Genomic DNA, 16136 nt, shown 5'->3' on the forward strand with positions numbered 1-16136 from the left:
TTAAAAAGTAATGCTAACAGTAGGCCAGAAGAAAAACTTTCAATGTTCTAAGTTACTTTGCACAAGGGTAGAGTGTCGTGAATCTAGATGAGAAAGCAAGGATTTAAACTTGCAGTTTTTCAATCACCTAGATTAAGTATGGCATAAACCGAACACTGGCATTCCTCCAAGTCATCAAGGTACACGGAGAGCTTTTTATTCAAAATATTTTTGGAGTATTATTTCTTTAAAATTAAAAAAAGGCAGGCAATAGAAGGCATGCAAAATTATGCTCCATAACTGACACCACCCATACTTTGCTGTTATAATTAATCATTTAAGTAATTGACAAATTTAGCTTACCCTTGATTTGAAGTGAAGGCAATTTAGGGGAGAAGTTGATGAAAAAATACAGTTTAACCTCTCTCTCTCAGCTGTCTTCCAACAAAAGGACGGCACTGTCTCCTGCACAGTGCCATCCTGGTCTCTGGTTAACAGAATCTCTATATTGCCTTTTTGCCAGATTCTTGCATCTCAGTCTTTGGCTGAGTCCCAGCCCATCATTGCGTGAAATGAATTACACGAAACTTTTTTTTTTTTTTTTTTTTTGGCTTTTGTTAAAAGTGAGCTGGAAATTGAGGCATAAAACAGAGGCTGATTTCATTCTGCAATTCAGATTTGGGTCAGATTTGCATCTTTGTTTTGGTGGCTTTAGTGTGACTTGAAAGCTGTAGTGACAACTCCACTTTTGATCTGAAGGGTACAGTAAATAGTTAAACAGTGGATGTCTCTAACATGTACCTTCAGAATAAATTCTATTAACATTCATTCAAGCATGACAGTCAGTGTATATCAGATATACTGTATTATAGTTGACTTGGTGCATACCCATAATACATGGCATATTTTACTTACTTTTTTATGTATTAAAGAACCAAAATTATTAAAATCTGAGAGGAGACAAGCTCAGAGTAAAAAAAAAAAAAAAAAAATCAACAGAAGAGGAAAAGCAGTGTTTTTCCCTCATAATAGCATAAATAGCTTGTTTGAAATGTAGGTAGTGAATTGAAAGAGAGAGATATTTGTGCTTCAAATTAGAAATCAGACAGATAGAGTACTTCACTACACAAAAAATGTACACATAACCTACAAACAGTAATAAAAATGCAAATACCCCAAGCAGTTCCCATTTTTCATTAATTGAATCCACTTTTTCAAGGAGATCATTTGGTAGTAAAACGCCACCTTTCTTCAGAGCTTCAACCTTACTAAGCAGCTCCGTCTTTTTCAGGTCCCTGATGGTCATTTCAACACTGTATCGCTAAAACGAGAAGAGAGAAGGAGAGATATCATTAGGAAGACAGGTGTTCTTAGAAAATCTTTGAGCACAGAGTTATTGATGCTCATGGCTGTTAAAAGTTTTTGTTTCCAATAAAATGTATGGGGAGGCTAAGCCTAAGTACCTTCAGAAGGTGAGGAATTTCACCGAAAACAGTTCAAACATGTATATTCACACATACATAAACATTCAAGGAATTCCATTTAATTGACTAAGATTTATGTCATTTTATTATTTTTTTTTTGAAGATTTATTTATTTCATTTTATTTTGAGAGCGAGAGCAAGGAGGGGAAGGGCAGAGGGGGAGAATCTTTCAAGCAGACTCCCAGCTGAGCAAGAAGCCTGACTTGGGGCTTGATCCCACAACCCAGGACATCATGAACCAAGCCAAAAGACTCAGATGTTTAACTGACTGAGCCACCTTAACTGACTGATTTATGTCATTTTAAAGTAAAGTTTACATAGACATTTGATCTTTAATGTAAAATATTCCACATAGGAAAATACCTGGTCCAAGAGGATTTAATATTACAGTTAATTTCAGTCACTGTTTGGCTCCAGAGTGCTGCCCATCTCTCATCTCCGCCCCACAGAGGACTGGTAGTATAGGGTAGTACAAATAAAAGGATCCCCCAAGATTGTGTGACTTTCATCCTGCATTCTCAGTGAATACTTGCCACCCCCCCCCCCAATTTTTCTTTTATTTAAAAACTGTGTGGGCTTGATAAAAGGTACATATAGAGGAAAAAAAGAGCAAACCAGTGCTTTGGAAATGGTTACAAATCTATGCTTCTTTACTGATGACCATAAAATGTCCCCAAACATCATAATTGACTACAGACACTTCTCCCCCATTATACATTGTATTCTAACAAACTGCCAGGTGAGTCTCTGCTAGAAGATGTTTTTCTAGAGATAATCTAAGTGCCATTTAATATGGCACTAACTACAGTGATTTTTTTCAAATAACTCTGTGGATAACTTCATAGTTAGAAAGCCTTATATTACGAATAACTATACATGACTGTGGCTATATTTTTTTAAATGTACTACACAGAAAATCACCTGTGAGTAGAAAACTAGATTCTGGTTAAAATATTACACATATCTTACGACTTTTTAGCACATTTCCAAAATATAATGGCAATCTCCTTTTTTTTTTTTTTTTTTTTGAGGTGTATAAATTGGGCCACTGAAGCCCTTGGTAGTATAGCTCCATTGCTCTAACTGAGCCAAGATGAGCACATTATCAGATCTAATCAGAAAAGCTTTTGTCTGGGCAAAGCAGCAAATTAGCCAAGTTCAAAACAGGCCCAGGCATGTTATTCACTCTGAAAACACGATATTCTGTAAGACCCCAAACTAAAATACAATTGGAAGCAGCTTAAAGGAAAAGAAGGTGTGAGCTCCTTGTTTTGGGTAATAGACCCTCAGTATTTATGGGCATATGTTTGCATACTTTTACTTTCCGATTTTAATCTTCCATTTACACTAAACATGCACATCATTTGTATTATGTAAACTTCTCCAAATGTTAGTCATTTGTGGATCACAGAACAAAATCTTTCAAATGAGGTGATTTAAAGCATTTCATAGTATTAATGAATGTTGATCAGGGTGTCAAAGTGCCCAAAATTACATGAATATGCATAATGAAAAAAATTAAGAATTTTTTTAGAGCTCCTCCAGAATTTGACCCACGATACGTGGGAGATTCTGATTGCATTTTCTAATGCCAGGTGATTACCAGGACCCTGTCACTCCAATATTTAAATAACACACTGGCCGCTGGAGTTTTCTGGACAAAAGACTCAACAAGTATTCTAGAAACCTAGATAGTGTTTTATTTATCAGAGTGATGATTGAGGAGAGGGCAATCTGCTTTCTGTAATCAGATTCCCATCTAAAGATGATGCGGCTGACAAAGATTTACATAATTAATCTGGTAAGACTTCTTTGACATAATATTGGGGAAACCAGCATTTCAGGCAGGCAGAAGAATCCTATTCAAATCTTTTGCTTATGCCACGTGCACTGACAGAAGGAGTCCTCGGGCTGTGCCACCTGGGAGCAGCTTCAACCAGTTATCACTGTCACTTATGACAAGCCCATCCCCTCTCTTTACCCCAACTTTTAACGGCTCCCACACAGCGGATCAGTCAAGGCAGAGAATAGTTTAGATTTGTCCCATAAAAATGATAATCTAGTAATAATAAAAAATATAAAAAGCAATTAATTTCATTTTAGACATAATAAAATAACTTTCTCTAAGAAACGTGGTATAAGTAAGTAGCCCCGGCAACAGCTATTCTAAAACATTATTACACTAAAAACCCTTGTATTTATGTATGCTCCCTGTCGGGTCACCATGTAACCTACTATATAAATAGCTTGATTAAAGATGTGATTGATGGACAATGCCTTCAAACTATGAAAGCTAAGAGAATCCAGCTAATTGTTAGGTCTGTTGGTATGTGCACAAGAGCTACTTGAATGTCATGTAATTTAAGGCAAAAATATTGATTTTAATTTTTGAGACACTCCGAAGGTTGAATCTAGGACAATCTAGGACCTCAAGTCACATATGGATGTAACGATGCCGGAGGGTAGTTTTTGTTGAGGCTCAAGACATTTCACTCTTCTCTCTTCAACATCTTTTCATAGCCTTAGATGGGGAGAATCAACTGCCAGCTCCATCAGTTCTCAGTCATCCTATCAAGTAGGCTACTTTCTCCTGTGGTGAAAGGATAATTTAATCTTCATATTCATTTCACCCACAGCAGTAAGTGAGCAGAGGCTGCCTCATTGTGTCCTAGAGTCTGGGGATATTATGATAGAGACTACTCTTCAATAGCCAAAAATGAGATTAACAAAGTTAAAGTCAGATGGCTTTTCTTGAGTGCTAAGGTAAATAAGCATCCCGTATTTAATTTCCCCACAGCACCTGCTGTGGGCCTCTCTGTCTAGTCAAAAATAAAATATACTCTATTGAAAGGGCATATTTACATTATTGAGTGTATTTGCTTGGCCAATTCAATTTTGACTAATGAAGCCTCCTAATAGATACGTGAATGATCTAAATTAAAGATGCAGCCCCCTCCTATCCTAAATGTCACTCCTGTGTGTATAGAAGGTATATAAGAAAACTTTAAAAACAAAGTTAAAAATAACCACAAACACTAGCTTCCTGTTTCAATCAAAAATTAAAGAAGTTTTTAGAAATCCTTATTCATTGCTTACTTTTTATAAAAACACAAGTGCTAAAATTGAATTATAAAACAAAGCCTATAAAAACAGGGATTTCTGAAGTAAATATAATTAGAAATGCATAAAGACTTGATTGAGATAACTTTTTTGACAGTTATGCTAAGGGTTCTTTTCCCTCCTAAAATCTTTTTTTTTTTTTTTTTTTTTTTTTGTTAAAAATCACACCAAAAATTCTGCCCAAATGGAGACTGGAACAATGCCTTGAAACAGTGTTAATTGTCACCATGGAAACCAGAAGAATAAGCCATTTTGAAACTGGTATAGAAGGCACACATTGAGCAACTCAAGCATTTTTCTGCCTCCCTCAATGTTAAAGAACAAGATGCCTTGTCACTGTGAGGTCAGAGAAAGAAAGCATCATGAAAGGGTTGTAGATGCTCACTGTCTGGTAAATAAAAAAAATAGAAAATAAACTACATACAGCTAATGCTATAAGACTCTACCCAGTGAATCTTTTTGAAATAGAAAGATCATCAAAAGATGGCCAGGATTGGGGGGATGGATTTCACCTAAGCAAAACTTCAGGGCTATATTATGTGAACCTTGCCCCCAAAGCTCCCTGGGAATTCTGCTGTTGTAATAAAACTTCAGAAGAGGAAAGAAAAAAGGCAGCATGATGGAATTCAAAATAATGCTCTAAAAGCACACAGAGAGATTAAGACATCCATTGTAAGACTTTTGTATGGTGCTTCTGTTGGTTATGCTGAAAAGAGACCAGACATTGCTGAGCAGAGAGTGAAGTTTGGGCTACGAGAAAACACAAGAATTAAACCAAAGAGTTTTCTTGATTATTAGAATAGGGCTGTCCGAATCTGTGTCTTCAGGGTTGGAGCATTTATATCTTAAGCCATATTTTTGAGCTTTATGTGACTTTCTATTAGGAAGAGTTAAGGCAAGGAGAATGATTTAGTTATTAGAATAACAAGTTTGAGTATCTTTCCCAGGGCAAAGTAATACCACAAACACCTGTGTATCCAGCATAATCTCCTTTTCTCGAAAACTCACAACAGAAAGATAGAGAAAATACAGCAAGGGGGAAAAAATTGTATTTCAGCCTATTTACCAGAAAGCATATGCTAGGAATATACCAGATCACCAAACTACTGGTAAAATGGTACGTGAAAATGCGCATTTTTGCACAAAACTACAGAGATGCGTCTGTCTGTGACTCCCGTATTGTGCTTTCTGGCTAGTGTTTGCCCTCCTCATGCGAGGCTTCATGGTGGCCCCTCAGCAAGTCCATGCCTAATGCCATTCAGTGGCGAACAAAGAGTCTTTTTACATGAAAGTCCAGGGTCCACGGCTCAGCTGTACATGCCCCCGAGTGCAGGAATCTGCTAGAGGCCAGCGAGTCCCTGCAGTAGCTCGGGCGCTGCCCCCTTTTCCAGAACACCAGTGTCCAGCCCGTCACCACGCGTGAGTTTCACATGGAGCCAATATCACCATCACTTCAGGAAGGTGTGCAAGACAGAAGAGGGCTCAAGCCCAAGACAAATAATAGTCGTTATTTCTTGCAAACTCTTTGTATTTTACCATTAGCAATTTATGGCGAATAATCGCACAGTGAAATTATAGAGACTCCTACAATTGTCCTTGTAAATTAATAATAGGCTTTCTTGATTGGGATAAATTTGCTGCTGAGCCTTTGGAAAAATTAAAAAGTGCAATGTCATTTAAAATTGCCAGAACTCGCACAGCAAATTACATCTGAGGTTAAGAATTGAGTTTTACCCCCTCTTCCAGCTTATTCCATTTGCATGATCTGGAAATCACATTACATTGGCCATGTATTGTTAATTGGACATAGATTGCATTATCTTTAATATAAATCAAACTACAAATATTAAAATGAATTGCAAATTCCCTAATAGAAGATCATAAAACAATCTTTTTTAAAGTATCTCCCATTAATAATTTAATTCCAATTATATCACTCAGAAAACTTAAGTAGGAAACCTGGCAACTTATTTCTCCAATCATTTCTTTTACATAACAAATACCCAAGCCTTTGAAAATAAATACCCAGGGCAAAATTCATTGTTATAGAAGAAAAATAAAAACATCAAGAACTGAAAACTTTTCATTCTGATTTCCTGTAAAATACTGCATAAGAACCCCCAGCCCACCTGTCTGGTCCCTTCCCCACCTATGTCAAGGGTCAGAAAGAAGTCTCCACAGAGATCTAACTAAGTTCCTAGAACTATTGTAATCTTACTCTCAAAAATTATAAAATTGATTATTATTCTTTTATTTATTTTTAAAAGGTTCTCTAGCCCCTCAGATTTCCCTATAAATCTGCTATCTTTCTGAAGCCTTTGCATGGCCTTTAATGAGTTTATATTAAATATTTAATACTGTTTAGGGCATATCCACTACTACCCAAAACAGTTATATTCCCAGCAGTCCCACTGTTTCAGGCAGAGGACTTGATTGATCCTCCTAGCCTGAATTGAGTAGAATGAAAAGAAGCAGTTGGAAAATAGCAGCAATCATTTAATGCAGATGACCTCTGACAGCCTCGCAGCTCTTCTATCTGAACAGAAATTTGCATGGGGTCTCTGTGCAGAGGAACAATGTAACCTAAATGGTAGACAATCTTTATTCTAATGAAGTGGGTGTCAAGGTCAATGTAAAACTGCAATGATAAATGGTGCACCACTAGGCAAGAGAAGTTGCATAGGCATTGTAGTGCTTTCACATTAATTGAAGACTGAAATGCACTGCGTGAAAAGCACAAGCCTCTCTTTTCACCATAATGTGTTAATGCGCCAATGCCAAAATGATTTCTTCAAGATGCTTGCCTGTTGACACATATCTTATTGCAAAAATAACGCAAATGTGGGATTATGGCAAAAAAAATGGACATTTTTAGAATATAGCTTTTGCCTGGGACAGAATTACAAAAACCTAAATAAAATGTCCCCAAACAAGTCCTGACACCTAATGTAATTCCTTTGATCCCCTTTTCTTTTCTTTTTCTATTTAGACCTGTCTTTAATTAGTTTCAACCAGGCAACCTTTATGGACCCCTTCGCTGGGTACTTTCATACTGAGCTAACTGTAAAAAAGGACCAAAGAGAGGAGAATCATTCAAATATTTTTTCTTTTCACTTCTAAGTTTTCTGCTTAGTCTGCAGTTAAGATCTTCAGGTATTGTTTATCCTGAGTGAAAATGTAGGAAAAGCCTACGGTTTGTAAAAGAAAATAACTATTTTCTAGTGTGAGAACTAGAAAACTATAATCTGGCCGTGTGACATTGCCAAAATGACTATACGGCAATAATTACACCATTTCTTCAGTTGATCTAGCAATTTTGTGGCAGCCAATTTTTTTCGTTATATAAAAATAAGGACTGTAAGCTGCTTTAAAAAAAATCCTGATCTACTTAAGCCTGTCTAGGGGACATTGTTTGCTAATACACTCATTAGCAACCAAGCATTTTAACTTCATCAATTAAACAGGAAATGGAGTTGCACCATTAGTTTCACAATTTGCTAAAATACTGATAAGAGCATATTACAAACCATTTGAGAAACATTTTCAGGCTCAACCCATAATATGTCATAAACTCCATGCATTTTTAAGGTTGACTTTTTTTTTTTTTCCCTGATTCCGGTAGATGTAGCCACCTTTCTAACACTAAGCTTCCTGCTACAAATAGATTTTTAACAATGGAATTACAGTTATACTAGTCAGAAACAGTGAGCGGGTCTTTTGGTCTGTAGTCTTGGTGACTAGGAGGGCTATTAGTATGATTTACTAGAAAATAAATGATATTGCTGGTTTGCAATTCTGAGGGAAAACAAAGTATTTCAAATAGAATTTAAAATTCCTTAAATGGTAATTTAGAGGGAAAAAAAATCTCAAAATGAAGGAGGATAGTGAAAAAGAAAAAAAAGTTACTGATGAAACTGTTTAAAAAACTGTACAGCTTCATCTGTGTGTGATTTGTCAGGTCTGAAGCTTTGACGTGCCCAAGGGGCAGACCCCAGCGGGGAGTAGGCTGCCGAGCTAAATAGCTGTGAAAGAAGTCTTAATGTAGGATGGAATTCAAACTAACCTTGACATGACCTCGGGAAAAATATGCAAAAAGTAAAATGAATGCACTCTGCAAGATACATCCTAATTTTGTGGTGGAGCTGGTTAGTTTTACAAACATAACTGAGACCTTAAAAGAAAAATAGAAAGCTAGTAAAAGGGGCAAACTTTGGAATTCAGGCAAAAAACGTAAGCAAGCATGATGTGTTACTGTGAAGGCATGTGAACCATTTGGAAAGAATCCAAATAAAAACCCACACCGAACAATATTGTTGTCAGCCTGTCTATTCAGGAAAATTGGTTTTTTTTTTTTGTTTTGTTTTGTTTTGTTTTGTTTTTTTTAGGTTGAATATAAATGACACAAAGCCAAGATTACATCACTGCATTACAAAGTCTGTTGTGGTTTTTAGCTGAACAAGCCCCATGGATCTATTGGTTTAGGACAGTAATTCAGTAAGGAGGTTTTAATTTGTTATTTTTCCTCCAGTGACAATAAAAAAAATAGAGGAATTTAGGGAAGAAATACTGTGGGTGCTCTCTAGTCCATCTCTTGCTTTTGATCTATATTTGATAAGCCAAGCTCATGTTTTAGTTGATGCATTGAGTCTTGATTTGACTTTATTATAAATTTTGCCTGTTTTGAAGTGATCAGCGTAGGAGGGAGGCATTTGTTCTAGCTCCTTGGCCAAGAACTGGCTAACTCATTGGATATATGGAAATTTTAATTGACTGTCAACTTGTGTAGAAATTCAATCCTATTACCTTCTCAATGCAATTTTGTAGCAATACCAGTTATTTACTACACTACTAACCAGATTTTAAACATAATTAAATTGCTAACAACAGACACCCAAAATCTAATGACTTAAATCCCTACAGCAAGGATGTGAATTCCTAGATCAGGTATATTTGATTTTCCATAAGCATAAGTGAGCAGAAGGATGCAATCATTTAGTAGCACAGAAGTACAAGTTTTCCTGAGAACCAGTTGAACAACTTATGTAAAGATGATGGTTTCATGGGTATGTTACACCACAGGGCTCTTTTTTGGTCTGGTTTTATTCGATATTTTTATTAATGATACACAGAAGCAAAATATGTTTATGGCATGTTGATTGGAATGCCAGATTATACTAATCTCAATGATCAATGAAGAATAATAAATATTTTAGTTCAGAGAGCAGGAATTCAAACACACACAACGTAGTGGTATACTCGCAAACTGGATCTCTGCGCGGAAAAGAAAAAGAAAAAAAAAAAGCCCTGATTTGTAGGGTTTGCTGATTTCCCTGTTATAAATACTCCAACCATGGCAGATTCCAAACTACCAAAGGTTGCTACTGCCAACAAAATTCCTTAATATTTAACAATCAGTTCTTCTGACTCAGTACTAGCTAGATCCAGTACCCTACGGCCTGGCAGCTGGTGGAAAGAAGGTGAGTTGAGCACAGGTAAGTCATATTCTTTCATACTCTAATTGTTGCTAATGTCTTGGAAAAAGAGAGCTATTTTCTCTACTAAAAGAAAATGCAAAAATATGAGGATTACTAACATTTGATCCCAGCGAAGGGGAAAATGGAAGAAGTAGTGTGGATTGTGGAGGGTAGGAAAACCCAACTTCCATCCAAAAGGGGCAATCACTACCCAGCTCTGTCAACGGTTCCTATGTTGAGAATATGGCTTCAAGATGGCTTCTGTATGAACAGGGATATATGTTTAAGAGAAGACAGAAATATATATTTTCATGTGAAATCTCCTCATTTTTATACATTGAATTAAAACTTTTTAACACTGTACAGGCCAAACTGTGTCTCTGAGTGGGATCCAATTCATAGGCAACTGCTTCACAATATTTATTTATGATGATACTGTTATGCTACTATGTTATGCTACTATGCTAGCATAGTAGATTAAATCTAAATGGGAGATACAAGACAAGTCAAGCCTGAGATAATAACCTCCCACCAATAAAAAATAAAAATACAAAAACTGCATAAACAATAGAAGTAAGTCAACAGACAGTGGAAGGTAAATATAAAAAAGGAAGTATGATCTGGGGCTGGACTGAGACAAACATAGGGTTATAAATAAGAAAAGCAACAGATCAGTTTGATGGTGACTTACTAAGCTCAAACCTGCAGTCCTGGATCTGGTTGGGTTTCATTTTCTAAGCAGGGCTTAGACAATGTCTAAAATGTCCAAAGGAGAGCACTCAAAGAAGGAAGAATATTCAATGCTTCTCTGAGGAGCAAGCTGTTGAAGAAGCTGAAGATATTCAGCCAAGGGTAAGTAAGAGTTGAAGATGAGAGAAGAGAGGGAAGGACAAGTTAGTAGACTTGGAAAATTAGAGGGCTTTCAATAGAAGAATATTAATTTCTTTCATCTGGTCTCAGAGGTCAGGCATGGGATCAAAGGTTGAAGAATAAGTAGGAATGGAGCTTGGGCGATGGGGAGTTCCCACTTACCATGGGTATGCAGGTAGAGACCAGAAGTGTACTTGATAGATTTTATGACATAATGAGGCACTGAATGAGGGCTGGCCTAGAAAATAAAGTCTAAAGTTCCTCTCTATTTTAGAAAGTTGAGCTCTTTCCTCACATTGCCAAATCAACCATCATGATGATATTACTCTGTGTAAAGGAGGGATGTCAAGACCAAAACACACCAAGGTAAGGAGAAGACAACACTTACTAGAACAAGACTCACATATAAGATTCACATGTAGAGAAACCTAGGAGAACAACAAGGGAGCAGAGATACAACCACATAAAACGTAAAGCTATTCAATCAGAGCTCAAGATGGGACACGGAAAATTCGAAGAAAAGGTAATGTTAAATGAAAATCCTCAAATCATCTTCAATCTGTACTTCCATAGAAAAGCATTTCATTGAACTTGAGTAGTAAATGAAACATTTTGGGTCCTTTTTTTGGTAAACATTTTATGGGAAACTTCACTAGAATTTATGCAGTTAAGTCAATATTTCAACAATCCCGTAGATTTGAGGATACAAATTTCACAAATGGCACTCTCAAAAATTTTCTTCCATCAATACAGAACTTTCTCCAACAGATTGAAGAAATGTGTTATAACCCTTGCTGCCAGCAGTGTGGGCATAATGGCAATTTCTCCTCCATGCTATGAAACTTCATGGTTGTGCTATATTATGTTGAAAATCTGCACATCTCAATGGGTTTTCTGTGCATTCCAATGCACTTCAGTGACGATGTGGATCATTGCCATAATACATCATGACTGTTCTAATTACGGTTTCATTATGATGCACCATATCAGGGCTGTCGTAATGTCATGTCAGCACATAGTAAGAATAGTTATGCAATTATGTAATATCTGTTAGAGCACGTAATGTAGGATGGAAAAAAGACACAAGGAGCAGCAATTAATGTAATGGAAACTCAGTTTTCTCCTTTAAAAAGTTGCCAATTTAAAAGTATTATTTCTTCTGCTTTCCATCCTCTGACCTAAACAAATGCCTTGAAACACATCTATTTTTGTTTCATTGGGCACTACTTTATAATCTGCTGGATTTTTTAAAAAATAAAGCAAAATAAGATGAGAAAAAGGAAATTCCTGACTTTAGCTGTTCTCCACATGTCACAGGAAGAATGAGATTTACCTACAATATACTACAAGAAATCCCATAAAAATTTGAGTGTAGTACATTAAAGTCCACTGAAGGCTTACTATTATGCAAACTTCAAAGACGGTGTCACATTCTTCTCTTTTCCTTGATCTCTTGTGTAGACACGGAACTTCTTACTTTACCCCTTAAAACTTGATCAGCTGTATCTTAGATAAACTCTGATCATGAAATGAAATAAAGCATTGATATATCTATTTACTTCCCTAAATTATGACCATATATATATACACTTGCCTTTAGCCTTGCTGCCAAAATATGCCCAAATATGTATAAAAACAGAAATCTTATTATCTATCTTATATTTGAAGAATAAACTCTCAAAGGATGAGGGCTATTCCATTTCTGGCCAGTCATGGGGTACCTTGAATATTTGAGGTCTTCAGTAAACACTGAATCAATGAGTACTTTTTCAAACTAAGCATTATATGAATTGCTGTTTGTTGTTTTAATATACAACCATGGGAGAATTTATATATCAAAGCTTACCCCATATCTCTATAGCTGAATTATAGGCTTCTTCAATGCAAGTATTTATAATAGAAATGCTGATGAAGCCTAAACCATGGACATATACAGTTGTGCAGCAGCAGCCATTTCAAATATAGATGTATTTTTAGCATTAGGAGGCACCAAGTTTGTTTAAATCTGGACTTTTTTTTTTTTCAATTGCAAGTAATGTTAATAGCACACTGTAAATGTTAAGGCTAAGTGTGCAATGTCAAAATAGATTGAATCTCTCTGAAAATTGGAAATTCAGGCTTTTCAAACGTAATCCAGATGTTTGGCTTTTATTCAGATTTCAAGAAAGAGGGAACTAATATGATATAAAATTCATACATGCATATTTCATTAGTGCCTTTTGTATCGCTGAATTAAACATTCTGAAACGTGCTTTTCCCAAATCACAGAGTTTTAAACCAAAGCAGTTGCCAAGATGTTGCGCACCTCAAAAATAATGCCAAATTAATTTCATAAGGAAGAGACTATATATTTCTCATGTTAATGCTGTTGATAATGTTTCTTCAAGGAGAGTATCTTGCTTTCTCTTTGAGGATGACAAGAAAAATGAGAGGTAGAGTGCTGTAGCCATTGTAGTTTATCAAAAAGATTGCTGCAGAACACGGTGACTTCGGAAATCTACAGAATCAGTGGTCTAAGTGAAGGCTGAAAGCACTACCCTTCCCCCCCCATAATGTCATTATCAAAAGCTATCTTTTCAAGTTTAGTGCACGTGGGCATTCTTCAGGGACTACGGACACCAGCACTGAGAAACTCACCATGATATCCAGAACTCACCATGTCTTAGGTTTTAAGACAGAGCCGATCAAAGCATTTCCAGAGTTGTCCACTACCAAAACACAAAGGAAATGCCATGATACCATTATATATTCACATCAAGACTTTTTCCTTTGTAGTGTATTTCTGACTTTTTAAAGGGTTCTTACATCCATAATCTTAATAGAACCAAAATGCCATGGAGTTTTTCTTGGTGACCACCCAAATCCCTGAATTATAAAATATTTGATGCCTTAGGCCAGCCACTTTTTGAGGGTACTCTGGTACCTTCACTTCAGATAAGGATGAATGTAGTTTCAGAATTAGATTATAAGTTCCTACAATGGGGGTATATGGTCAGGGATCGTGTGTTCTTCACCCTTTATCCATAGCAACTCTTAGCATTATGGGTTAGCTGTGGAAGTTGGAAAATACTTATTCATTTGAATTTCTTCCAAACAAAAGACCAAGTAAGCCTGTATCAGCAGTTGAAATATATGTCAGATATACTAATAGTACACAGAAATGAGTAGCATGTGATTGCCTCCATTTATCTCTGAACTTCATATGTTCAGAGAAAAACTCTTTGATCACAATCTCCAACACATAAATATTATTCTCAATTTTTAGACAGAAACGGTGAATAAAGTTAATTGTTTCCCATGGCCTGGAATGGTTAACCCAAGAAAAGCTTCTATAGAAATGTATCAAAGAAAAGAGGAAGGTGACAGAAACCTTTTAAATATTTAAGGACACCTTTTAGGAATTCAGTGTTTTCTCAGAGCAATAATATTTAACTCACATGCAAGAGGTGGGTCCAATTTCCAATTCCAACAGCAATATACTATGGATTTTAAAACCTTTCTGTTCTAGCCCCTTTTTCTTTCTTTCTTTCTTTCTTTTTTTTTTTTTTTTTTTTTTTTTTTTGATTTCTTGGAGGGTACATGTCTATATTTACTAGAGAGAGAGCTTCAGAAAATAAATTTTAGAGATTTCAGGCTTTAAGCACTGTTTATTGTTCCAGCATCAGAAAGTCTGACTGTCATTTCAATGGATTGTTCTCTTTTTTGTTCTCCTATGACAAGCCCATGGGGAAAGTCAGTAATATCACTTCTGTCTTACAGATTGGAAATTGATACATAGAAGCTAAGTGACTTGCCCAAGGTCAGTAAGACATCGCTAAAACTCAGAAACAGAACTTTCAGGAGGAATTTCAGCTTAGTTTGCTATGTCATGCTGTCATTCTTGAAAAAGCATCTTTAGAAATCAGTCCAGAATTCTGAGAAAATTGGTAGGCCTTAGGAGTATAAGGTAAATAAATAAGGCCAAGAATGTCATTCAAACAGACTTCAGAGTAGTCAAAACACACTTGAGAACCCCACCCTTGGAGCTTCTATGGCCAGATTAATTTTGATCTAAGTTCATCCTCCAAACCTCCACAAATTTTTAGTAGTATGAAGTTGAGGCTAAAAGGGCAGACAGGCTCTCAGTGATAGTCACACCTGTTGTTCAGAAGAATGATGGCTCACAGTTTAAAGAAGATCTAGGGTACAGGTGAAAATTCATTAGCATAAACTAAGACTATAAAGAGCAAACAGTGGTTATGATAAGAGCTTTTGAGCATTTTTCCAGCTATGTAAGGGAGTCTTCCATAAACATTCAAAAACATTTATTAGAATAGCTCCATCAAAGAGAAACACAGTGTGAGAGAGAGAGAGAGAGAGAGAGAGAGAGTGTTTGTCCAATCACAAGAGTAATAAAAGTAAGAAAGAGGAAGGAGTAAAGATTTAAAGGACAAAATGAAATAAATACACAGACTGATATAGAAAAAGTAATAAGGAAATAGGGGAAATTACAAAAGTTTCACCAGATTGGGGAAATAATAACTAGTCCACAGAGAATAAACCATAAAAAATACCTAAAAGTAGAGAATGTTGCAGAAGAGGAAGGAGATCACAGCTGGAGAGAAGGTTTTTCAGTGAATGGGTCCCCTGAAATAATTGGATGAAAGAAGATGATACTGACAACTTAAAAATTAGTGTAAGAGCTGCAAAAATTCAGTAAGTGGAGATTGAAACAAAAAACCCCAGAAGTACCAGGATGTGGCCATTCAGTGCAGCTTTTAGCCATAACACTGGATAACTTCTCAAGACGAAATAGGTACAAACCTTGTGATTGGGAGGATTTTCTCTAAGCACATCAGAAGGGAGCCCTCTCAATGGGCACCATTTTCTCTGTGGCTATTCCTTCTGCTTTTGCTCTATTGGTGGCTTGCTCTGTTGAGGGAAGTTATTTCATATTTTTGTGGTCATCCCATCTGTAAATCAGGGACAATGGATATCCTCACCACTTACCCACCACATATATTTAAAGAAATAAACAGATCTTGTTTGTGTGAAATTTCAGATCTCTCTGGAAGATGTGCCATTTTAAAACAAAGTCTTAGATTTTAATACATATGACTTGTAACATATGACTTTAATACATATGACTCGTAATTCCCATTCCTTTTCATTAACCATCTTAAAAATAAGGGATTATAACTACTATCTACATTAGAGATATCATTAGAGA

The 16136-nt window shown here is 36.1% G+C and overlaps 1 protein-coding gene across 4 annotated transcripts in view; it reads right to left on the reverse strand.

Moving 5' to 3' along the window:
* The window catches only part of AKAP6 (A-kinase anchoring protein 6), a 464347-nt gene that overhangs the window by 81523 nt on the left and 366688 nt on the right, over positions 1–16136 (reverse strand). For all 4 annotated transcript variants that reach the window (XM_082737844.1, XM_082737845.1, XM_082737847.1 and 1 more), the window contains one exon: positions 1154–1300. In XM_082737844.1, coding sequence (XP_082593970.1) covers positions 1154–1300 — 147 coding nt within the window. The remainder of the gene's footprint in view (positions 1–1153; positions 1301–16136) is intronic.

Source organism: Mustela nivalis, assembly GCF_964662115.1.
Source record: "Mustela nivalis genome assembly, chromosome: 6".
Classification (NCBI taxonomy): domain Eukaryota; kingdom Metazoa; phylum Chordata; class Mammalia; order Carnivora; family Mustelidae; genus Mustela; species Mustela nivalis.